This window comes from Pholis gunnellus, assembly GCF_910591455.1.
Source record: "Pholis gunnellus genome assembly, chromosome: 10".
Taxonomy (NCBI): Eukaryota; Metazoa; Chordata; class Actinopteri; order Perciformes; family Pholidae; genus Pholis; species Pholis gunnellus.
The window spans coordinates 10753163-10779455 of record NC_136537.1 but is presented as its reverse complement, the minus strand read 5'-3'; the positions used below and the strand labels follow the sequence as shown (position 1 = coordinate 10779455).

General features: G+C 44.3%; 1 protein-coding gene across 5 annotated transcripts in view; it reads right to left on the bottom strand.

The window, feature by feature from the left end:
• nlgn3a (neuroligin 3a) overlaps positions 1-26293 on the bottom strand; it is a gene marked incomplete at both ends in the record, with an annotated part of 91377 nt that overhangs the window by 13013 nt on the left and 52071 nt on the right. For all 5 annotated transcript variants that reach the window (XM_079167994.1, XM_079167995.1, XM_079167996.1 and 2 more), the window contains one exon: positions 25354-25539. In XM_079167994.1, the coding sequence (XP_079024120.1) occupies positions 25354-25539 (186 nt within the window). The remainder of the gene's footprint in view (positions 1-25353; positions 25540-26293) is intronic.

Genomic DNA, 26293 nt, shown 5'->3' with positions numbered 1-26293 from the left:
ATGTGAATCTACATAGGAGCTTGGTGTTTGTGCGTGGGTGGGCTTTAAAGGGGGGGCGGAGGGGGTTCAGAGAAGAAGGCAAACAAATCTACTAATCAAATTAAATTTTAGTCGCAGGGCAGTATGAAGGAAATCTTCAATGACTTTTCACCACAAGGAACAGATCCCTAACAACAAACATCATTTCCTCAGAAATAATTGAATTGCTTCCCCTTTGAAAAAAAATCCTCCTTCCTCCTTACAGACAGTAGATTGAAGGTGAAATGGCATCCTCTCTGTCTCGGGGCCCTCCTCCACATCGTCGGTGATGCCTCGCAGTCTCTGTTTGACAGCCCCACTCATCCGTCCTCCCGATAGGGTTTTCAAGAAATCACGAGTGCTGTTTTACCAATCTCAAAGAAAATCAGAGACCACTTCACCATGCCACTTTATTGCTCATGGCGGTTTCACTGCCAGAGTCATGGAATACCACTGAACCCTTGATATTGAAAGCCACAGCAGATGAAATGCTCCAGAAATGGCATGCATACATTTAAAGAAAAAAAGAGAAAAAGTCAATGGAAGATCACACATTTAAGTCATAAAGACTAGCAGAGAAATATACAGGCACGCAGACTCGGGTTGTGATATTTCAGCGCCAGTGTGGGTGGCTGTGTTGAAGTCTTTGTGTTTATGAGGTAAACAGCAGACTTAAGTGCCAGATATATCACTTTGGTAGTCTTAATCAGAGGCGGCGGGGGGCTTATTTCTTCTTGGCGAAGATGAAGCGTTTATTTACAGAGCTATTTACATTTATTTGTTCGCAAGTAGTAAGTAGAATTAATGTGTCTGGGTGAGTGAACTGTGAAATGTTTCTGTGGTGAGTGTGTTTACTGGTATAAGCCACAATTTGTGTATTTGAACAATGAGTTTGGGTCTGAATGCGGCAGCTGTTGGCAGCGAAGATATCACAACATGTCCTAATATAAGTTTTGGATTTAACCGCAATGAAAGAAATGTCTGTTTTTGTGTTTCTGCACATCTTTCTCCGTGGAAGAGCTCGTCAGCTCTCTGTAGCCTTGCCAGGACGCTGACCTTCGAGACGTCCTGTGGTCGTGCGTCTCTGCAGGACGGTGGCCTGTGCCGTGTCCCAGGGAGCGGAAGCAGATGTCGAGGGTTTCACCCACTTGAAAGCATTAGAGAGGCAGCCGCGAGATGAAAGATGGCCGCTCGGAGGCAGAGAGGGGGGCCGGGGCTTAATCCTGCAATCCCTCCCCTCTCCTCCTCCTCTCCCCTCCCCTCGCTCTTTAGTGGTATTGCCTCGCTTCACATCTCAACTCAAGATTGCGCTGTGCAAACAGAGCCAGTCATGGTGCAGGGAGTCCGTCCAGAATTCCAATGCCGACAGACAGGCCACAGGCACTTTCTAAATGTCTTTGATCAGAAAGTTGCTCTAGGAAAACGTGTGCCAGCAGAATCCTGTGATTGGCAAGGCGATTTTCCAAGGCCATTTTGCGAGGCGATTTTGACAGACATACGTATATCAAATCCCTTTGCCGTAATTGAGGAGAGCGGCTTGAATGCAACTGGGCTTGGTCCGGTGTCTGTCTGAACCCAAAGATGGCCGACTGCTGAGGAGGCTGCAGCCAGGTTGACAACGTTAGATTTATCTCCCGCTTTGGTTGATGAAAGAGGAGGACGAGTGACTGAGGCTTTACTATTGTTTGTCGAGAAACATATAAATCCAGCGCACATGAGCTGTCACCGGACCGATGAATATGCATTAGAGCTGCGTGTGATGAGCCCCACTGTGGTAGGAAGCTCACAGGGGAAGGTCAGGGAGAGAGGAGAGAAGAGCGCAGGCTCTCTCACCCACTGAGGGAATCCGCTAATTATCCACAGCGGGAGGTGTACATGTGTGTCTGTGAGTGCACGTGTGTGCACGCACGTGCATTTATTCTGACGTTGATCGATAAGACACGGAGATGATGAATGGACCGACAGACGACAGGCATCATCATGATTGGGGTTAACCGTTTGGGACATTGTTTTGTATTCAGTATCTACTCACGTCCCGCAAAAAAAACAGAAAGGGCATGACGCAACATGTGTGTCACATCCATATCTTGCATGTTTCACTCTGTGAAAGCAACAGATAGCCCCCTATCATTATCTGGCTGTGTTTGACATGCGAGAATCCGACACCCAAACTGCGAGCAGATCCATCAAACCATAGTGTTGCTGGCAGATTGAGGTCACGCTGAATTATGAGCGGAGCTCCGAGGTAATCACTCATTGGATCCTTGCTAAAATGCTGTCGCGTCGCTCCGCAGCCACCTCTGCGCTGCGGTTTGCCGACCTCGACCGCGCTGCCCTCTCACTAGACACCCGTTAAATGGGCATGCAGTTCAGGCCCTGGATTGGCCGAGTTGCCTGCGGAGATAATTCACAGCTGATAGGGGAAAAAAGAAAAGAAAAAAAAGCTTGACCTTGAGGGTATGACGACCGCCGCATAGGTTAGAGAGCCACAATCCACACAAACACGCACACAAGCTCAAACAAACACAAGTTGAGGCCATGTTTTGACAACAGCAATATGGATGAATTGCTGATATAAACAAGCCAATGCCGCACCAGTGGGGAGAGAGTAACATGACGTGGCTGGATCACTGCTAATGTATTACGTGGCAACTATGGGCATGTGTGAGTGTTCAGTACGTGTTAATGGACAAGGATGTTCTGTTGATGATGATCCCAGTAAGCGCCGTAAATGACTGTACTTTGTAATCTGGAACAGCTGGCAAAAACCACTGAGGCATCAGCGGTGAGTTTTATCAGTCTGGCCCGGAAATAAATGTGCTTGTAAAATGCACGCTGCAACAACCCCACTACAACCTCAACGATGTCATCCACATGAGAAAAAACAAAAAAACAAAACAACTTCACAAAGACGTCTGTCAGATGACCTTGAAAGTTTGGATCGGTCAAGTTTCATTTTATAGGTCAGTGATTCATTTTCTTAACAGCATTCCACATGACTTTAAGAGGTAACAGGATATAAAATATGCAAAGCAGCAAAATCTTATCGGAATTCTTCTCAGAAACATAAAAGCCATCGCGAGAGAGAAATAACGTGGCCTCAGGGACACGTCTTTCTCTTTCTCCCCCCCTACAACTCCTACTAGATCTTACATGCCTTTTCATCGCCTTTCAATCCTTCCTCTGCTCTGTTTTTCTGTCTCTCTCCATCTCACGCTCCGTGCCTCTTTTTCTGAGGGACCATGCTGAGTCCCTCCCTGCTGATTATTAGACATAAGCTCGCGTTCAGCAGAGCCTGAATCCTCTGAGCCATCTTACCTCCACCATCACTTCACTGTAAGCAAATCTCCACAGACCCGTGGACTGTGCAGAGCTCCCTCTGTTGCAAACATTTCTCTCCGTCTACAGTCAAACTAGGCTAGCGCTCAGTTGGACACACTCAATAAATGTTGCTCTGCCTCTGTTGCTTCATTTCACTCTTCTTTAGTTTCTCTTTGTCAGTGCTGTTTTTCCCCATTCCTTCTTAACTGAATCCACAGTGTTTTTAAAAAAATCTAAATTATAAATATATATGAAGTACTTTAATCCCACCTGAAATATTTAAAGCCAGCTGGGAGATGAACACTTGTAAATTTTGCCTAATTATAGATCCTTGGCCACTTGCAGTCTCATAACACAGGGTTAAAGCTGCTGTCTCCATGACTACAGCCTACAGTACCACAGGCTGCATCCACTTAAACACAAGTGCCTCTGGTGTGATCGTGCATTAGTCCATGGATAATTTCACATTGGTCTGGCAGCCCTGAAACAACACCTACATTGTTTTTCTGTTTCATAAAAATTAACACCCAACATCAAACTCGTCTACTTCAAAACCAACGAACGCGCTGATGGAATCAGGAAAAGGGCAATGCTCTGCTTTCTGAGACAGTAGTGCCTTTGAATACACTTCCTGGATTCCCTCGGGCTACAGGGATAAACTGTAAATTAAAGCACAAAATAATCCAGACAGTGTGTGCGTGCGTGAGCTTTAATCCGAGCAAGGCTGTTATTTGCTGTACTTGTTTGCTTAAACATTAAAAATGAAAAATGACATAAAGCGGCCCAAATAGGACTCGCTACTTGTGATTCATCGTGTGCAGGATTTGTTGTCTTGCTCTTTTATGACTGTTCTCGTTACCTGGCTTCACGTGTTTCCTCTGAACCAGATTTCTACTGGACTGATTTCATAACAAATGATCCAAAAGGATAGCTGCCAGAGAAAATGCATCTTCATCCCAGAAACTGACTGTTTTGTTTTGCATGGATCAGAGCACAAAAGCGAACTGTTGCCTAATACCTACGAAACTTAAGTCTGTCTTCCATCCACGGGAGGTGTTGAAGCAATATACAAGTGAAGAGCAGTGGGCTTCGAAACAGAAGGACTGCCCTGCTCGTGTTTCATCATGTCCATATAGAGACAGTGTCTGAGGGCCCATCAGTATGAGACATGCTCCATGCCAGCCCTATATAATGTTGTTTGAAGCTGTTGGGTCTTCTGCTCCAGCCTCTGTAGAGACTGCCTGCTTGCCTGCAGGCTGTGGCTTAGGCCAGATAAAGAGTTTGATCCATGGGGGTGGATGGAGGGAAGAGGGAGGGAATGGGAAAGCAGAACAGAGGAGAGACAGATGAGAGGGGGAATAAAAGACAAAAAAAGGATGGGATGGGAGAGGAAGAGATGAAGGTATGAGTACGGGAGAGGATAGAAAATGGAAAGTAGCAGGAGGCAAAAGGGGAGGAGAGGAGAGGAGAGGAGGATAAAAATGACCCCACTGACAGGCTGTACCCAGGTTGCAGGATCGATGTGTATCTGAGCCCAGCGAGTGTGATATCTCCGACTAATCACGACATGACATCCAGTGGTCAATACCACACACTCCAGGCGCCATCGTCGCGCGCACGCCGGCACGCACAGCACAACAGGGCCACTGCTCCTCCTTGACCTCATCAATCTGGCTGCTAATCAGAGGCATGCACACCACACCTGCGCCGAACAGCATTTGTAGACTAATTCTCAGAATGTATTTTCAGCCTAGAAATTGGCGTAGGCGGGGCGGGGGTTTACCTATCTGCATCAGGACATTTCAGATTAGTGCATGTCGTCATTCGCTGTAAAGTAGATTCAAATAGAAATTTCCAATACCCTTCTGTGATTGTCGAAAATTGTTGGTCCTTCTGTGTTGTATTGTCCAAATATGCCAAATTGGATCTGGTACTCTTCGTAGGATAACAATGCTATTTATTTGAAAATCCTATGTGATCCAGTTATGGTGCCCACAGACTTATTCATAAGCGTGAATAGGCATGAACCCATTCACTTACTGCCAGCGAAAAAAAGGTCTTATGACACTTAAATGAAAGTAAGGGCAGCTTTTACTGTACTGCATGTAATTTGCTGGTAAAGTGTGTTTAATTGCAGGGTGCTAGAAGGCTCTCCTTTCTTTAGTTGACGTTTGGTGACTGACTGAATATTCAGCATACAAGACATACAAGTCACGCCACGTCTATAAATAGAATTGTTATGGAGAAAAAAATACAAGATGGAAAAGTTTCAACAAGGGAAGGAGGAAATCACTGAACAATTTTCTATCATTATCGATCGCATGTGCACTTAAATCATGGCAACAAAATGCCCTTTACTGCATTTACTATTTTTTCAGCTGTTTCCTGTATTTTTGGGGACGTTATCTGTGCATTCTCATGACCACTCACGCCTGCACAGATACAAACCGAATTGATTTCTGTCCTCCTCTCCCCGCGCAGCCTCCCTGCCAAACCAAGAGAAACAGAGAGCCTCCACAGTAGAATTTTTTTCCATTTGCACTCATGCATGTGTCGCTAATGCTGCAGCCTCTGAAAAGCAGAGAATGCTATCTCCGTGTCCTTCAACTGCTAGCTCTCTTTGTGCTGTGGCATTCGCAGCAGTATATACACCGAGCTCACTCCACATTGCTGCAGTGCCTAGATTGGCCTGATAGCATGTGTACGCACGACAACACGCACTGTCAGCGAGCCTTGACTAGGCTGTCGATGTGGAAATGGGGAGAATAATGAGTTATTACAGGGTTATCTAGTGTGTATCTCCATGTCATGACTGTGTAAGCGCCTCGGCTAATCTCATTAGATGGGACAAGTTGTTAAAGATGTTTTCTGATTTCCTCTCTCTTCTCCTGCTGCGTCCACAAATAGATTGCAGATCAGTGCGCTGAGAGGAAGTGCCTTTAGCTCCCAGAGAAGCTGGTTTTCATAGGAGGATTGTGGCTGCTGTTTAGTAACCATGCAAACATCTGACTCCTGTTGTTTCGAAATATATGCACCATGTTTTACACCCCATGTGCATTGTATAGCAGCCCCATCGCTTGGTTCATTTTTATATATGCAGCAGTGACAGCAAAAGACAAAGAGTGCACTCACTTCAAGGAAGCAAAGCTCCATAAGTGCAAATCAGATGTAAAATATGTCGAGCAGGGGAGGGTCAAAGATATAAGTCACACACAAATATGACAATTCAGCCATGAAATGTGGAAGGATGGGAAGCTTCTATTCTTGGCGACATCTTGCCTGTGACAGCCAGATGGGATGGCTGAAACTCATTTTTGGGCCAAGCAAAGCCACGGAAAGGGCGCAGTTGCATTTGTGACAGACAAATTATCACAAGGGGTGTACACACCCCCCTGGGGGGAGGAATCAGAGAAATTCAGAAGGAAAGAAGGAAAGAAAGATTGACAGAGAGAGAGAGACAGATCTCGGCCTAAGTGCCTAAGTTGCAGAAACAGATTAGCTGTGAGCTGTAGGGGTACAGGAGGTGAAACTGAGATGGATACACACATCCCAGTCAAAAGTAGGAGGTGGGTGGAAGCTTACTGCTGCTTACCCTCGCCCTTTTCACAGTCTTCCAATACAGAAGATCACTTGCTTACAAGCCTTTGAGTCTGGTTCAGAAAAGGATATGTTCCCAATTTACATCTGATTGTAGCTTACATACAAAGGCAAACAATGTAAATGTGCATGGTGTTCATGCAGACGCAGAGCATGAACATTTTGGCTTAGCTACACATTGCGCATCCTCTAAATACCGACTGTAGAGGGAAGTCCAATTCTACTGTAGCTACACAGAAAATACCAACATGTTATAAATGTACTGTATATTACACAACCCACCCACATAAATGATCACATGTGGTGCATGCTCACACACACCTGCACACATACACACGCTCATATAATTCAGGAAGCTCATTAGGCGCCACACACAGAGCACCTGGCAGGGAGCAACCTTTTTTCTCTGACCAAGAACATCAGCAACCCCTTTAATCTAAACCACCATTAATGAAGCAGAACCAGAGGAGACGTTGGGGGGGGGGGGGGGGGGGGAGTACTCCCCTGGATGTGCTGTAGTTCCTGCACCCCACTCGAAAATATAGCGGCCTTCCTATTAGCCCCCCTTGTTACCAAAGCCTTTTAGGGTCTGTGGTCACATCAGCAGCAGCGTCCGAGCTGATTAACTATTGTGCGAAGCATGAACGTGCCAGGCCGGGCGCGGGCTCCAGCCGTGTAAACATATTCTTCTAGCTGTGCCTATGACACTCTGTGTTCATCCCTCACAGCGCCTGACACCACTGTTCCCCCGCCCTGCTCTTGCCCATTGTGCCAGCAGCCCTGCAGCCAGAAGCCACGCAAGCTCGGTCTAATTCAAGGCGGCACACCATGCAAACAGCGGACCAAAATAGGATGGATACGCGTCGCCCTCGCCTCGCCCTCATTCTTGGGCACGCATTAAAGATTGAGAGCGAAGCTCAGGAGCCGGGATGGGACGGCGCCCCGAATGTGATCCCAGCACCTGACTGTGGAATTACCTGCTCAGCGGAAGGCTGCTGCGTTTGTGCCTTTCTGTAGCATGTGTGTGTGTGTGTGTGTGTGTGTGTGCGTGCTGCTGCTTGTGTGTATGAGTGGCCTGTATTCTGTGTGCTGAAAGAAACACAGTTGAGGGATAGCAGCACTGTCACAACAGCCCATCCCTGGAGAGCACTATGTCGGCCTCCCCTGCTTCATTCTTCATACTGTAAACTCCCATTGAGTCAATTACTGTGGCAGAAGTTTTAGTCACCATAGCCATTTACTGTAAGTGGACATTGAGACAATTGGGTTATGACATGCCGTACTGTATGTCCATTGGAAGCAGCAGCTCCCAGTAATTCTACTTGAACAAATCAAGTCAACTGGAAATCCCAACAATTAGGAGCTATTAGTGCAGCATATCTGAACTCCATGTTCGGCCACTGAGCATCGATCTGCTGCAAAACTAATCTAAATCAATTTGTTCAAATGTTTTTTTATTTTGATTAGGGAATACGCTGGCCTGCTGAGATGTTGACTTTAGCAATAAAGACGAAAAATGTGTTGACCAAAGTGTTCATCAATCTGAGATGCTTCATTTCTGCCTCCTCTGAACAAAAGCGTGCTGACTACACATTTATCTGCGCCACAAACTAGAAAATACATCTTAGCAAGACAAACAGACAGTCGTATGGATGAACTAGGCTGCACACATCTATTCTCATTGTGTCACCGACTGAGAGAGGAGGGAGGAAAAAAAGGGGGAGGTCAGGGGAGGATAAGAGAGGAGGAGAAAGTTAAAAAAGAAAAAAAGCGAGAAGACTCAGAATTCCTTAATGGGTGCTATTGTCCCAGTGGAGTATTCACAGCAGGCAAAGGCTCTCCGCACAAGAAAATAGCACTCCGCATGCTAACTGTGACTTTGCATTCATTGTGAGGAAGACACAGGCATTTCAATGCATTGGATGACTCATGCAACCATTTCAAATCCAATATGCGCTGTTCTCGAGCTCAATACCCAAGGCTCTGAAATGATTTCAGAGTGTGATTTGGTTGAATCAAATGTCTTAACACAAACATGTTTCTATACCACAGAATCGGAAGTATATTTGTCAGACATATTCAACAACAATTTGATTATTTTTTAATCTAAGACGGTGTCAAAAATGTGTTAAAGGGCTTTTGGCAGTGCAGTGGAGAAACTGCATTCTGAGCTAGTTCATGGCTAAGAAGCTTCAACGGCTTTCGGAACAGTTTGCTCAAAGCATTTTCATTTAACTGTATTTTGTGCAGCTCCGCCACCCCTCTATAGGGTCATATTGGCTTATGACGCTCTGCAACTGTGTGTAAATATAAGTCTGTGTATTAGATCTGGGGCCTGAGATGAAATCTAATTTCTGTGAGCTCAGAGGGAGAGAGATTGCTTGCTGATACACATCCACATATCCAAGGCCACATCTGGCAGGCCCTATCAAATATACATGGACCTCAGGAAATCACGATATGGCTGCACTCCCATTATTTCCTCAACGCCACAACACATTCTTGTTCCTTGGAAGGTGTTTGACACCAACACCGTCCGACCTCATGAGGATACCATTTAAGAAAGGAATATTGTAATGAAGGCAATAAAGCACGAAGATGACTTGGCTGATATTGAGAAGTGACAGTTAATTTCAGTCATTGGGGTAGCCAGCTGATAACAGATTGATAGTGTCACAAACCGTAATGGACAAGTAATTAATATCTATTGCACAAGACTCATTTGGGACACTAATGTATCATATTGAATTTTAGATTACACATAAAAAAATAAAAACCCCGAAGTGACAGAAAACATCTCAATGTCTGGCGCCGTGTCAAACTCATTTCAGACCAGCCGGCCTAATAACAAGGCCTATATACATTCCCCTTTCACAGCAGCACTCCAGCAATTTTCAATTTTGGCAGCACAGAATGCAGTGAATATTTTTCCTCTGGCCCTTTCTGTCAAGCTCTGAAAAGGCCAAATGGGTAGTGGTGGACAGTTTCTTCACCATCTCAACACAAAATTATGTCGGTTGCTTACAGAGGAGTGGTGGCGCGGGGAGGAAAACGCAGAGTGACACGGCCGAGATCCCGGCACAAGGGCAGAGAGCTGTGAGCTTCGCAGTGGTGACCCCGCCCCCCCGGCAGCCTCGTTCTCTCTTTACTTGTGTGCGTGTATGTGTGTGTTAACATACTGCCCAATGCTAGCTAGCGTCCTTCTGTTAGCCCAGATTGTGTGGGTCCTCTGCCATTCTGGTGAACTCTGCGCGTTGCTCGTGGAGCCGTGCGATCACCTCGCAGAGGTAAGAAAGGCATTCAATGGTTGCCTTTCCGCCTCAACGGTCACACTTCAGATTATCAGTCTTTTACATTCAAACCAGGCAGCAGGCAGTGGAAGAGAGAAAATAAAAAAAAGAGCAAAAAAAGAATCACAATCGTCCAAGTTCCTTTCTGATGGTTTTGTCCTTTTTTCCATGGTAACATGCCTTTCACTGCAATCTGCTGATTTCCATATCTCCCTCTATATTATCTTGTCTTTGTTGTGTCTCTTGCTGCCAGTGCCAGTAGGCACACAGCTGTAGCCACATGAAATCCCCTGGAGTGGAAGAGTACGTGGACTTACATGTACACATGGACTCTGTGTGTGTGTGTGTGTGTGTGTGTGTGTGTGTGTGTGTGTGTGTGTGTGTGTGTGTGTGTGTGTGTGTGTGTGTGTGTGTTTGCTTATGTGCAGAGCTGAGCCGGTATATAGAAGTGTTTGCGCAAGTACGTACATGTTTGTGCAGTATTGATGTGAGTCTGTGGAGATGAGTTAGATGTGTGTACGGGCGTGTGTGTGTGTGTGTGTGTGTGTGTGTGTGTGTGTGTGTGTGTGTGTGTGAGAGACTCAGTGTGCTCGTCTATCAGTTAGGCTGCATGCTGGCACGCTCCACTTTCTCAATGTCAAGCGAACACATATTCAACAGCAACTAACGTCACAACGCTTGACACATATCTCACCCACAGACACTCTTTTCCAGCACACATTCAGAGTGGCATCGGTGAGCCTATTGCCATTACTATAGAATGTGTCATTGTCAGCTTCCATCCCCACGTAAAGAAATGACACACACGTCTGCTCTGTATCACACAGATTAGCTCCTCAGCGTGAAGGAAATACTAATCTATACATCAAACAGCAGGAGCTCACTTATACATATTCCAATTATTTTTTTTTTACATTGATTGCAGTAATTTATGTTAATTTGAATTACTTTAAAATGTTTTACATGCTCTGATCCTTATGATTGTGATGATGTTTTCCTTTAGGGCATATTGGTTGGGGTACTGACATGTTCTCTATGTGTTTGGACAATTTATTGCAACAGGCTTCTTTTCATAGACGACACATTGACATGAAACAGGAGGAAACTCACAGGTGTACATAATAAAATGAATGATGACTGAACTCCATTTGGCTGCTTTGGTTTCAGGGTCCTATTGTCATGCTGGCTTATTGCCACAACTTAATGGGACACTTAAATAGAACGGAGCCATCGTTAATATTATTGGTAACATCTGGGCTTTTTCAACTATGACAAGTCACAATGTCTGCTGTGGAGAAGGCGTATCGTAGGTTGTTTATTTTCATCCAACAAGGATCTAGAACGGAGGTGTTCACACAGTTCTAATGAAAATGTATCGAGCTGTTTGATTACAGTGTGAAGTCTGTTCATACCAATGCTTACAGAGCTCATTTAGTTTGACATCTTTTCAATATGAAATAAAAAAGATTGACAACAAAAACGAACTGAATGACGCACAACTGGAATTGGAGTGGTATCATGTTGATTTTCTATTAGCATACTGGCCTAAATATAAGACAGTGTTTGGTTTTTAAGAAAAACTGATCCATCTGTGTCTCTCCGTTCGTCTTCTCTTGGTGGAGAAAAGACACGCATTAGTTCGGGGGGAAAATATCTGAATAAACTCCATTAACTGAGCACTGATGATGGCTAATGATGATGGTTAATGAACACATAATTAAATTAAGGACACTATTACTCTAAAGGAAAATCTGACTAAACAATCCCACCTCAGTGTCCACTAAGTTGCTTTTTCTGCTGCTTTCAACCAAATTACAGGGTCTTCATCCATGGATGGGCAAGTAGTCCTTAAAGGGCTATGAATACAGATCGAACAGGTACGATTGAACTCCATCTGTTGATAAAAAAGTTTTAAAACCGTTTCACACATACAATTATATTAGTAAAATTAATTTAGTGGTTTATTGAATGCTTGCAACACCCCTATGGGACAGTTGAGACTTGAACAAGAAAAAAATAATCGGAAGGACCTCGATATCAGCGGATTTCCATAAAATGTTCACAAATAAAGTCCTTTCTTCCAACTGATGTCATGAAAAATATCGCCGTCATTATGCTTTTTTATTTTCTGAATTCCCGCACCCCATTTTTGCATCGCTCTGGTGAGAAACGGCTTTTGAGCTCCAGGAAGAAGCTAGTTAGTGGACCTAGAGTTGGGATTGTTTCGTCAATACCAACTGTAATCTTGTTTTTCATTGGCATTTATAATGGCATTTAATTAAATATGTCATCACCTTATTTTAATGGATGTATTTTCGCAGGTATACTGAATAAAATGAATTTGAAATAGGGCCATATGGATGAAATCCAGTATCACTGTTTCTGTCATTTTAAACTGTCATATTGATTTTTATTGTGATGTAGTATAAGAAAAAATATACTAAGAAAGTGTTTTAGAGTGAAATAGCCAGACAGGAATGTCTGTAGGCAAATGTAGCGAAATAAATAACTGACAAGTCACAGCATTCATCACATTTGAGGCAAAAATTATGAAAAGAAATCCACTTTGACAGAAAACATTCCTGCTGATTGATTTGCAACATTGCCCACAATCGTCAAATAACAGTACGGAATCTCTGACAGCTCGTCTAATCATTAACCAACCTTAATTTAAAAGATTTAAGATATAAATCTGCCCACCTTGTCTCATTCAGAGTGTTTCTTATCTTACAAAAAAGTGTTTAACAACAAACAGTCAGAAGGGAGCATTGTCTCATTATCATGGCCGTCCTATATTTGGCCAATATGGTATCGTCATTCACAGGTGAGAATATTTGCTATTCTGTGTACACTATTCCCCGAGTACATTTCCACATGACAGCAGAATCTACAGTTGCTGTCGTTTACTGTAAATAGCTTGGAGCATATCAGTTCTACCACACATTGTCCCCCTCCCCACGTCGCTGTGCACTTTGTTTGCCTGCATTTCTGCACGGGGAATGTTAGCGAATGGCCTGTGTTTATTCAATGAAGTACCTCCATGCTAACATGTTTTCCCGTTTGAATTTTAATCAAACCCCCTTTCAGCCAGGGATGTGTTTTGGCTGTGACAGGGCTGCAGTGTTTCTGGCTCTGATCTGTAGCCGTTCCCATGAACACCATCAGATATTCACAGTGCCAGCTCTGATGTCGCAGCTTTCCCTCCTCCTCCCCAGCTTCATCGGTTTTGACACGGAGAAAAAGACTGGTGCTTTTGGGTTACTGACAAATTACCGCGGCACAATCTACAGTGTTTGAATAATTTAAAACCGTACCGCTTGGGGAAATTTGCAAAAAGAAAAAAACAAAAACCTACACACCAAACTAACCCCTTCTGTCCTCAGGGTTTGAAGCGCGAGGTGTCATCCGACTTTCCTCTGGGATTGTTTTGTATCTACCATGTTTTGGAATCACAGAGGCTGGCGGTTGTCTCAGAGGAGAACCCAGGTATCCATACACACCCTGTCTTTCCCAGGAGGTCAGGGTGAGAGGTAAAGGCAGCAAATTCACAGAGGTTTATTTTATACACTGCTTTAATAGAGACCGGAGGGAGAGGAGGAGTTGTAGAAGCTGGTAGGGCTGCAGCAGAGTGGCGCTGTTTCCCATTGAGTCTCCCTCCCCTCTCCTAATGAGCATTCTATTAGCAGCTAGGGGACGGATTTAGGCAGTTAGGCATACGGAGAAGGCTGGCTAACAATGCAAGTGGTTAGCTAAACAGCTGTTCTCTCTCTGCTGCCACCTCCCATCCCCGGCTAATGAAGCCTTCACCGATGAGCAGGAGTCCCGGGACATGCGGTAGAACAGCCACAGACACCCAGACAGGGAATCTGAGTCACTCACAGGCCTCATACAAAAGTCTGTGTGGAGGATCGCTTCAACGACAGGACAACCAAGGCTCCAATTAGATAGTGGCTCTAAGGGGAACCCTAAGAATAGCACATTGGGCAGCGAAGACATTTTTATGAGCACTCTGCGCGGCTCTGTGTTTGGAGATTAACCACTCTTTTGCATTGTTTTTTTCCCCGAGTGCAAAACAGCAGAGGCCACGATGCCGTTCATAATGGATAATAAACAGATCACTGTGATGATTTTTGTGAAATGTTGCATTGCTACACTTCATTATCCTCTAAAGTGCAAGAAGTGTTCGCCAGTGGTGGGCATCGATCAAGATTAGTGGCATGCCATATGGGTATGTCAACATCTGAAATACTGAGGAGGATGCATGCTCTCCAAACAGCCTTCACTTAAACAAGGAGTAATGTTTCAGCAGCGATGCCGATTTGTCATTTGATGAACTTGATACAGCATTATGTTTGACTACCAAAAAGCCACATTTGTTTTAGTTAGATGTCGAGTCTGTCAAAGGAGTGATTTTCTGATGGGGGCTCAGTCAGGTCACCTTCAAATGATACATGCGTTAACTTTGCGGGTTTATGCCACAGTTGAGCAGCCTCTTCAGCTGTCAGGCATTGCTACATGCTTTGAATGAAGAGCTGTTCTGAACGTGGGACTGCATCAGAGCTTCTGATTCGGAAAGTCTGCGCCTATATTTTTGCAGCAATTAGCAAGGTGTGAAAATAGGCAGAGTCTCCAGTAGTCAGTTTCGTTTTTTTGTTCATTCTTCACACAGCTACGCCTGCCACTGTGTTGAATACTAAACTGCTCATCATGAACAGCTTTGAGGAGGCGCTTTCCTTTTAGTGTTTGCTTTAATCTGCATTTGTTAGCTCATGGATATCTTAAGAGTCGCACTGGGAGTTTTTCTTTACTCCTACATTCCCGTTCGTACCTTTCATCTAACAGATAGCAGCCTCACTGGTTCCTGATTCACTTCATCGCTGCGCTTTGTCAGCAACCACTTCCTCAGCACTTCCTGCAGCTGCTTCACAATAAAAGCCTTCAGGCTGCATAATAATTCTTTTTAGGTAAGACTATTTTTCTGGTTGCTTGATTGCTGTTTGTATGCCTACCATTGTGTTTCTATTGAAATCATGGGAACACCTTCATGAAATCTGAGCAATAAAAAAACAGTAGTGTCGATGTGTTGTGTGATACAACTTGTGATACAACTTAAAAATAAATGTTGATGGTATATGTTTTTGTTTGTTGAAAAATGAGACAATCATTGTAAAAAATTGTTGCATTTTTATTATTAAAATGGAGAAGTTATTATAAAGGAATTATTCTGCAAATCAACAGCTGCTTATAAAAGCATGAAGGTCTAAATATTGTTTCAAAACCCTCTCCATGCTGCAAGAAATACAATTCTGTTGGAGAGATACTGAATTATTTAATTCTTTCTTTCTTTTATTAGAATAAGCTTATAAAATAGCCATCACTTATGATTTACTTTACTATAGAATGAGTTAAAAAAACAAACCACAATGACGTGACCTGTGTGGCGGCCTTGGTGTCTTCAGATAGGATTCTGCAGTTACCAAAATTAGGACATTTTTACATCCGACACATGAGGGCTGTAAGGTGCCCTCGAAGGCCTTTCCTGTTAAAATGTTGCAAGGAAAGCCAAGAACCTTAGAGCTACAGTTAAGCTTGTATATAGTTAATGCTACAACAGCTCGGCATTTTGGGATATTTCTTTGCAATAAAAAGAAGATAGTGAGATTTCTATCTGACTAGGAAACACAGTACACAAATCTCTAAAAGGAATCCCGGAGCTGCTCAGGTTCATTACCTTTCCTGTTTTTAACCCAACGCCTTTCTATGTCAGACAGCTTCTCGCCCCACCTTCGATCGAGCTAGCTGTGGGAAACATGTGAATGATTTGCTGTCACGCGTGATCGGTCGTGCATGCGAGTTTGTTAAAAGCATGCAGGAACCCTTGCACCCGAGATAATACCTAATTTGTAAAATGCTATTTTCAGACTGTCAAACTGCATATATGTCTTTTCAGTCTGCAGCAGCAGGTAGCCTCTCTGTCCAGGTATTAACCTAATATGAGCAGCGTAACTTGATGTTGAGTTTCCTATGTGAAATAGCACTTGTGCAATATTGTTCTCTGACAGTTGCAGACGCATTGGTGAGTAACTCCCTTTTACCACTGAAAAAGGATCTATAGTGTATGTTACCTCTCTAAGCTAAAAATCTATCACAGCCTTGCGGCCCTGAAAGCTAAAGATTTAGTCTTTTTGTCAGGTTGCACAATGTTGGCCCTTTATAGTAGAGGTTTCTGCTCGTCAGCATGTTTGCTGAAGTTCCTCTCATTGGGGATTTAATTGTGCTCAGACTATGCAAATTTCACAGCTAAGGCTAATGCATTTGCACTGCCCAGAATTGAACGTCTTGGTAGGCAGGCTACAGCTTGTGACTGCACACGAAAACACACACACACACACACACACACACACACACACACACACACACACACACACACACACACACACACACACACACACACACACACACACACACACACACACACACACACACACACAGGTAGCGGACAGATAAAGTGTGCACTTAGTGCAGTGAGAGGGATCCAGATGGCATACATGAATTCCATTCATTCTATATCACATTGTTATAGGCTCTCACCAAGCATATCACACCAGCTTAGTCCATACAGCAAAGTAATTGGACTGGTGTTTTTCCTACGCGACATTTCTTATCACACATTGAAGAAACAATTTTCTGTCCATATCATTCTGTCTGTAAGCACAGACTGTAGCAAGCAGGCTCTGTGAAAACAGAATGATATATTCCTGGATGCCTATAATCATGCAGTAAGTCTTTTTTCCTCTCTGTGCAGATGAAGTGGTTGTACCGGAATTAGGTGAGCACAACTTCATACATTTCCTATTTCAAAAATAATTCTGAAGTTTCCAAAAACACCACCCGAAACAGTTTAAAACACCCGGTAATGTTCCCTTTCAGCTGCAGAAGATGTCTATAAATCACATATTATGCAAACCTGTGAAATTGATGATGAGATGGTGTGTGGCGTGGCTTCATAGCAGCTCTCGCTCTGTTATTCATGCAGAGGCTTTTCTCTCAGCACGGATAAACAGATGTACGGAAAGTGAACGACTGACCTGGCTCGCCGCAGAGGTGAGCTGTCAGCAACAACAAGAAAACACAGAGTGCTCGTGGTCGTCGCTAAAGGGCAAAGTTCAGCTAATTGCACTGCAGTTGTTCATCTGGCAGACAAACAGGGAAACAGTCTATTTAACAACACATCTAGCTGGCTGTGTTTCCGAGCGCAGAATGCCTAATGAATAAACACTTAATCCTAGGTGAAATAAAAGCCCAAACAAATAAAAATGTGCAGTGCAGAAGATGGTGCAAAAGAAAAGATGGATAGACATGATGAAATGTGAAAATAGCAAAAAGGGAAACTAGTGAGTGGTGGCAGAAATTGGGCCAATATGTGTGGAACAACAGGGAATAAAGGGAGGGTGAGAAAGAGAGGGAGATGGAGAAGGTGTGAGAGGAGGAGGGAGGTCAGTAGAGATGTGGAGATGGGCGGAGGAGGAGGGGGAGAGATGAGCCCCCAATGTTCAGCTGTCAGTGCTTCCTCTGCAGGTGGGGCAGGAGGAGTGCCAAGTCCCTCTCTCCCACTCACACAGACACCCATGCATCACTCTATAATGGATGCTTTACACTGGTGCCAGAGAGAGAAAGACTGAGGCAGAGAGAGGGAGACATGGTGAGAAGACGAAAGAGAGACATGGGGGAGGGTGAGTACTGGAGAAAAGAAAAGAAAGAAACTGCTACGAGCAACAGGGAAAAGGAGCTAAGGAAAATACCACCGAGGATTAAGGCAGTGGAGTCGAGGTAGCAAGGAAACGGACAGACAGACAGACAGACAGACAGAAACCTCCATCAAGTCATTAGACCAATCAAGAGAGGAAACAGACGAGACCGTCTGGGAGCAATATGATGCAGCTATTGGTTTAATTGATCTAAAGCCTAACAGGATCAAAGGACGCCAGCCAGCCAGCCAGGAGCTGCAGCCACCGTTCCCCCCCCTCAAGCATCCTACTGTCACTGTCCATTAGGAGGTGTATGAATGCGCCCTTGACAATGATTTATCAAGAATGATTCATAGATGGCATCTACCTGAACTAATGACTTGCCAGCGTCTTCACTGGGGATTGCAGGTCATCAACAGATGACATATTCTGTAGTCGCCTCGTTCATCAGCTGCGATTAGATTCCAAAAGCAATCTCAGCGATACATCACCAGATGGGTCTCATTGTATTGTCTTGGAGAATATTGCTGAGGCAGCCCATGTGTGCCACATGTCGCTCAAGCTGCCGAAGCCCATCCGTGCGGCCGTGGATCTGGGGCTGCAGGTATATGCAATGCTCTGAGATATTACCTCGGTTGATGGAGGCACGGATTTACTAAAGTACTCAATTATCCCCTGCTTCTTTCTCTGACCTGCTGCTCGGCTCTTTAACACCTATAACTCCATGCTTTATAGGCTCAACTACCTGCTGCAAGCAGAGACAGACTGATGGCTGGACTACCTGAATGAACTGCCTCCACCGTTTTCAGGCCATTTGTCAATTCTTCATTCCTCTGCTCTCTGCTGGCAAGGGGTAGGAAAAGCTGCCTCACTCTGATGGACAGCCCAACTGGATATCATTTTCTAAAGTCCGTTACCTCTAACTGGCTATCTGACCTCAGTGGAGTCATCTTTACCACTATAACACCCCTCCCACCCCACATTACTCTGCGGGGCCCCCCTTTTTTTTTTCTTCTGCTCAATGCAACTTTTCTCTTTGCAACCGTGAGTAGTGAGGAGAAGAAAAGCTATTTGCTGCTTGAATTAGGCCGTTTCCAATTTCTCACGAGCCCAAAAGAGAGTAATGTTTTTTAGTTGGTGAGCAATTCTCCATCTTTACTATAAGGCATTTTTTCTCTGCTGTACAAAGTCAAAGACACTGCTGTTTCAAAGAGCGACCGGAAAATGCCACATAGGCCTCTTGTTAAAAGCAGTTTGCTTTTTCCACACAATGACGGCCACACTATATGGCAGACAACAAAGCCGAATAGTCAGCGTAAATAAATACAAGCATTCTTGCTCCGCAGAGATGGCATCCCCCCGGTTTAATTATCGCTCTTGTCAATCGAGGTGGATGAATACGGCACCTGACAAGGCGCGTCCCCATTCTCTCATCTCGCATAGGCCTTTTTCACACCCTGAGATGCACAGACACCCTTCAGCAAACAGCCAAATCAAACCTCGAGATGGAGGCATTCTGTTGCCCCAAACACCCATGTAACTTTACAGTGTCGAGTTGCTGAATGCCTTTGACATCTCAGAAATAGGGTCTATTCAACTTCGACAATTGTCCCTGGTTTTTCTTAAGGACTAGGCATTTGCACAACAATGGCAGCTGAAACGTGTATGAATAACATCCCAGCGAATGTGGTTGTGCAGCTATCTTTCCCGGTGACTCCAATTCACATTGCAGCTCTTGCAAGGTGCTTTTATTTGATGCTGAAACTCTACAGGAGACGAGTGGCTGCTACAGGATGCCTGAGCCAACAGAAATGATGTCGACATCGAATGTGTATGGATCGCACCTCCATATCTGTACGTTAAGAGCTCAGCACCGGGGCATTGTGGAGTGGGGGGTATGCAGCCCTGTAGGCCATTCCACAAGGAGAAGCTCCCACGGGTCTCGTTTCAGAGAGGAAGCCCACACTTGTTATTTTCAAAGGTCATAGCCAGATATAACATTACGGTTGAAGCAGTGATGTAGAGTAACACTCGCACATTCTTCATCTAAATGGCCTGCTGGCCTCCTTCCCCGCTCCGTAAGATAAGGTAATTTAGAGCAGCATTTTACATTAGCCTTGGATTACCTGCCGATATCTCAAGATACAGCAATGAATGAGTACACAAGTTCTCAAAGCTCAACACACCCGCACAATTCCCAGCAGCCTCACTACAACCGTTTGTTTGTAGTGTTCCCTCTCAGGACAACTAGGAGCCTACATGTACATGGTAACTGCAGAGGTTAGGTGCTCATGGCAATGCAGGCTCTGAATCCCACAACAGCAGCACTGTATCAGCCAGAGTGACGCAGGGAGATTGATTCAAATTCCAATAAACATTGTTGCCAGTCTTACTTACCTCCTCTATAGGTGCACGAGGTAAATACGTGCCAGAAACAGCACAGCAGTCATTTGCACTGATTTGAGCGGGGAAATAACAACAGGGCCCAGACAACACCTTACAAAGACGTCTGTTCCAGAACCGTCCATGTGATGTCACACACAAAGCCACACAGCCAAATATTAAGCCATTCAAATATAATTATCAAAATATTCATGAATAATATAATATATGTAAATAAGTCTTCATCAAATTAAATGTATCCATTGGATGATCCTTTATCAACTCTGCTTTATTATTTAACCAACTAATCCTCTCATACGGGCAAGTCTAAATTTCTGAAGCACTGAAGCTTTTCTTTGCCAGACATTTTGCCTTCAGATGATTCACTGACTGCACATAAGAGCACTTGACCATACTTGATCATAAAGGACACGGCAGTTTGTGCCTCCCTGTAATCACAACATCACACTGAAGTCACTCTAACAGAAGCTAGTTTCTCACCCAATCAGCAGAGGAAAACTGTCGTAATACGTCAATTCCCATGACTTCCAAGTCAGATCCTTTCCAAGACTGCGTGAATCATACATTTGTAGTCCGAAAATAGTAGTAGTTCACTATGGAGAGCAGCCATTAATAAAGATAATATTTCAGATTTGATTTGAGAAAAATGTCCTGCCACGCCATTTTGTTTTTTTCAATCTCTCTGATCCTCGATTTCTACACATCCCACGTTGCATTCCTTCACTTAATCACCTTCTTTTCTATCCTTCACTTTAAATGGATTCGGAAACTTCGTACCCTTAGCAGGAAACAGAGTACCTGTCACGCTGCCCTCTTAATACTCATGGTTCAAGCGGTTTCAGTGTTTGCTAGGTGGTGGTCTTGCATTAAAAAGCTTTGGTACTCATTGCACTGCTGTAATAAAAGCCAAGCATTTAACATGAACATTTACGGTCCTCAATAACCCAGAAGTCTTAATAAAAATGAAAGCTGACATTGGCATGAAGGATCCTCCACACTAGCTGTCTTTAATGTCCAAGACGTTCCATTAAAAGGAGAGCACTTCCTCAGAAGCGGAGCTTTTATCCTGATTGCTTACAGGAAGAGAAGAAAAAAAAGAAGAAACCGAACGACCTTCAGCAGCTCTACAACGAGCCCTTCCCTCATGAGAGCTCTGTGAATAGAGGCGGGCACATACATGGACAGCCGGGACACGAACGCCGAAACGTGTGCATAGATAGACAGGCTTTCTGTAGGTTGTCAAGAGAGAAACGGGTAAATATATATATACAAAATATAGGCTTCACCTCTGAGTCATTGGCTACTTGGTATTCTTTTCAAGTGCAGAGAAACTATCTTCCATTTTATATCATAATGATTATTACGAGATAAGGAAAAAGCTAAATCTGCACGTTCAATTAGTGCCTGCGCGTTGCCAGATAGATAATACATGGAACTGGCTAATGTCCTTGCTTGTGAACTTCTTCAGCCGTTTCCTGTTTGAAGCCCGGGAAAAGGAAGATGAGGACAGAGATTTCCATCTGTGATGAACACAACTGTTGAGCTATATTTAATAAGCTGGTCAAAAACACTCTCCTGCCGAGAGGGACTGCGTTTTTTTAATGACCATTCTGCTTCCAAAGTCTCAGATGTGTGGCTAGATTGCTTGCCACATAGCAGACAAGGCAGCCATCTTATTAATAGCAACACACCACACATGCTGCAGACTAGGGAGCAGAAACCCAGAGAGGGAGAAAGGGAGAGAGAAACACTGGCACATGGAGAGAAAGCGTGTGTCCCTTGCATGCTTTTACTGTGTGTGAAGGCAGGGAGACAGATGGGTGCAGTGAGGAGGAGATTAGATGGAGGAGGCAGGGCACAGACTGGGGTCTAAAATCTAGCCCTCACGAGAGTACGTCCAAGCCAGACTCCACGCAGGCCAGAGGAAGGGGGAGGTGATGGATGTACCCTGTGACTGGAGCCCTCGGCACGCCCACATGGAGACGCCACCAAGGCCAGGCCAGAGGAGCAGGCAATCAAAGAGAAAGGCCGGAGGGCTAGGATGATATAGGAGGATCCAGCTTATTAAATAGGCTTCAGGAGGAGCATGGAGCATCTGAAGTAAGTTGTCACTCTGCCACCAACAGGCATAAAAGGAGTCTCTATTATATGGAAAGTCTATGTACTGTAGGCAGTGATGACAGACTGGGTACAGTAAGAGTGGGAATACTGTCATTAAATGCACCGACACACCAGGGAGCTCCAGAACAGTGTGTCACCCCGCTGATTTACTTCTTTTTTAGCCGGCGCCTCGTTATCCCGCATCTGAGAAGCAGGTGAGGAGAAATGTTTGTGTGGGACGCATGTGAACCCCATCCATGCTATGTTATCATATCCTCCCGTATGCCAGTCCTGAATTCAAACGCGCCGCATTCAACGTGACACCACTGCCTCTATTTCTAGGCGCAGAGTATATGAATTTTTATTTCGCGAGCAAGTCGAAATGAAAAGCCAAATCAGGAGATGAACAATCTTGTTTCCTGACTTAATTTCCATTCAGAGGGCAAAGTAGAAAACTGAGTGTAAGATTCTCTTCCTGGGTCTGCTAACACAGATAGGAAATGATTACACAAATCCTTGACTGGAAGCCACCTGAAACCAGGTGTGCTCACGCCACAGTGTATAATTCATTTGATTATAGATTTCTGCATCAAGGATCACCACGAAGCAGATCCAGACACTTTGATACCTTTCTTGTTTACTGCGTTGTCTTGGCAACAAGAGCGTCCTACCAGGTTTCAGCTCAACATTTAAGACTATAGGAGAGGAGGAGGAGGAGGAGGAGAGGAGGGGTAGAGTACAGCAGAGGTTGTGAAAGCAGGTGCAAAAAGACATTTCTTCACTTGGATTTCCTGTCACATCCTGCAGCCCACTCCAGTCCTAAACTTTATATAATTACAACAATCTGTGCTCCGAGAGAGACTGTGTGAAATCCGATTGCCATTGGTAACATTCGCAGCAAGAGTCCCGGCGTGATAGAAGGCTTCCTGTTTCAATTTGCTAGAATCCCTCAAGTTTTAGTGGCTTTTTTTTCTTTTTTTCTTATCCCATCAGTGGGGCATACATTTCCATTCACGGGAAAAAACAGACCCGGTAATATCCAATTTACTGGGAGGCAGAGGATATGGTTTCACTGGCAGTATAATAACATGCTACATGGAGCGTAACATTATGGAGTATGAATAAAAAAGGCATTTATGGTAAAAATTCAATCGAAAAGCAGTCATCATTCATCGGAGGAAATCAAGGCAATTAGTAACACTTTAATGCAAATTGGAGAACGCAAAACAGATCACAAATCCCTGGCACTGTATTAGGGACCGAAGAAGAGCAGCTCAAATGACCTCTTTCAAATGCACGTGGGCCTACTCATCAAAAATCCAAGAACACAGCATCTACTCTGCCTAGTGACAAGAAAATGAAATGTGCGTGTATGTATGCAATGATTTACACCGCTCACGCACGCCAGGCGTACATACTGCGGAGGATTGCGTGTAGCATGTCATTTAAAAAAAAAAAAGTAAAATCCTTTGTCAGGCAGTCTTTGATTTAACCTCTTAAAGTATTCCATTGGCGTGATACAATAGTTCCATATAAGTTTGGCCCAACGCAACTCCATGGCTGTAAATAAATTGATGGAAGAGTTGGATGATGAGGAGGGGCTCCTGGGCCTAGAATTAATAAAGGAGCTCGTTGTTGTAACAGGATGTGAGGTACTTATCAGGAAAACCCATCTCCCGGCTCTGATGTCCGCGGTGCATGTTGCGAAAGTCACATTTCTCAGGAAGTGCGGCTCTCTGCGAGATCCACAAACCGTCTCTGCACAAGCTTTTCCGCAGAAGTATAAATTAGGCATTAGCGTGGGGTGTTTGGGAGTGTGCCCACTTAATAGCTTCCTGACCACAGTGCTGCCTTAGACCAATCCTTTATCTCATGCAAGAGTGATTTCGTTAATGTAATTCACTTATATGTAATGTAGAGTAAAAGCCCCGTGTTACATTTCCAATCATGCATGTCCAAAGCAGCATGTTTTTGGCTTGTTAACATGTTCACAAGCAGCCTTCGTGAGTGTGGTTGAGTGTAAAGATTTTCCATTTGGAATATTACCACCACATCAACAAAGTAGAAGAACATAAAGATTGCTATACACACCAACACCTCAATATCCTAATAGCCTGTCATGTACATTGCACACAACACCGCTATCAATTAAATGCGAAACAAACAAGCCGGCTTTTTAAACGTACGGACAAATACGTGACTGACTGTAATAATTTCAGGTTAAGGATGATGCTGTGTTGATTTGGCTTTGCGGGCTGCAATTCATGGACGGAGCTCAAAGGACCAGCTCCTGAGCCAAAGCACTTCCTGCAAGAACTTACCAATAAGGAGTAATTCAATGCATTAGAGGGGAATGAGTATGAGGAATGTTTATCGCATGTCCAGGTTCACTGTGCATGCTGCATTCAGTATTTAAGACATGAGGGCAGTTAATCATCACGAAGGAGCACTAAGGTAGCCAGCAGATAAACAACATTGTTGACAAAGAGACGGGGCTTTATTTAGAATGCCACTAAAAAGCTCTCCCTAGTACACCGTGTCCCTTTTTTTATATCTTGCTTACAAAGACACATTATGGCTACATGTATATTTCTGACAGAGAGGGATACGAGGAAACCAGCAGAGTACATCAAGACCCATATGTGGTTTGAAATCTGCCGTGCAGTTTCAATTTCCGGATGGTAATGAACATCACGATAATTTAAATGCAAACACCTGCTCCTAAAGCATTCGTTATGCTGTGCAGTACAGTAGAATACATTAGTCAATAACTCTCTAGCTGCATCGCCAGTTTCTGAAATCAAGCAGCCTACACACCAGCAGGCATGAGCTCCACAGCTGTATCACCCTTCCCCCTCATTCCTGCTCTACTGTACCTTCCGAGTGGTGGGAGAGGGTGAGCAGGCTGACGCAGGAAGCTCCAATGCCAGAACCGAACACAGTGATGCGGTTGGAGTCTCCTCCGAAGAAGCCGATGTTCTCGCTAATCCACCTTAAAGCCTGGATCTGGTCCAGGAGCCCGTAGTTCCCTTTAGCAGCCTGGTCACCAGTGCTGAGGAAGCCTGCAACACAAACAGACAATAAGAGATTAAAAAGTCACCCAGAGACAGCTAATTAAAGGAAGAAAAAAAAAATTCACATTTTATACCAATATTTGCACTTGCCCAAAAATAAAAAAGGAGGTGTTCTGCAACTTGCACGTGCAATAGGCCACAGATAATTATTTTGCATGTGCACCTGCAGCATAAAAGGTTTTCTGCAGTGACCAGCCCCACCCCATATGTTTTCAGTAGAACAATCAAACCGGGTGACAGCGGCGCTGAAACCATGACTTATTGGATGACACGGCTGTTGGGCCAAACCACATGTCATCTGCACCTTATGGGAAATCAATGGCATGTCTCCCCGGGTGAGCACCCATCATCGGATGTATTGAGCAGTCCTGATGAAAACCTTCGGAATCTATGAAAATTCCACAGATGGAGTGAAAAAGATGATAACAAGATCCACAATCATTTCGATGCGGCAAAAACCCTCCATATGGACTGCAACCTCATTATATATCCCATCAGAGATACCACCTTGCTCTGACGTGTTTCAATAGTCACGTTCTGAAGTCCCACATACTTCCAGTCCAAACATTCACAACAGGCACTATCCGCACACTTTTTCCCTCCGTGTCTGTGTAATCTGCCATATGATGTCTTGAGTTGAACAGTGAGTCTCTCTTGGGTACATCATAGCTCATGTTAACACACCACCCTCTCCCAGCTGCTCTCCAGGGCATAAGCCCTGCTGAATGATGGGTAATCGAGA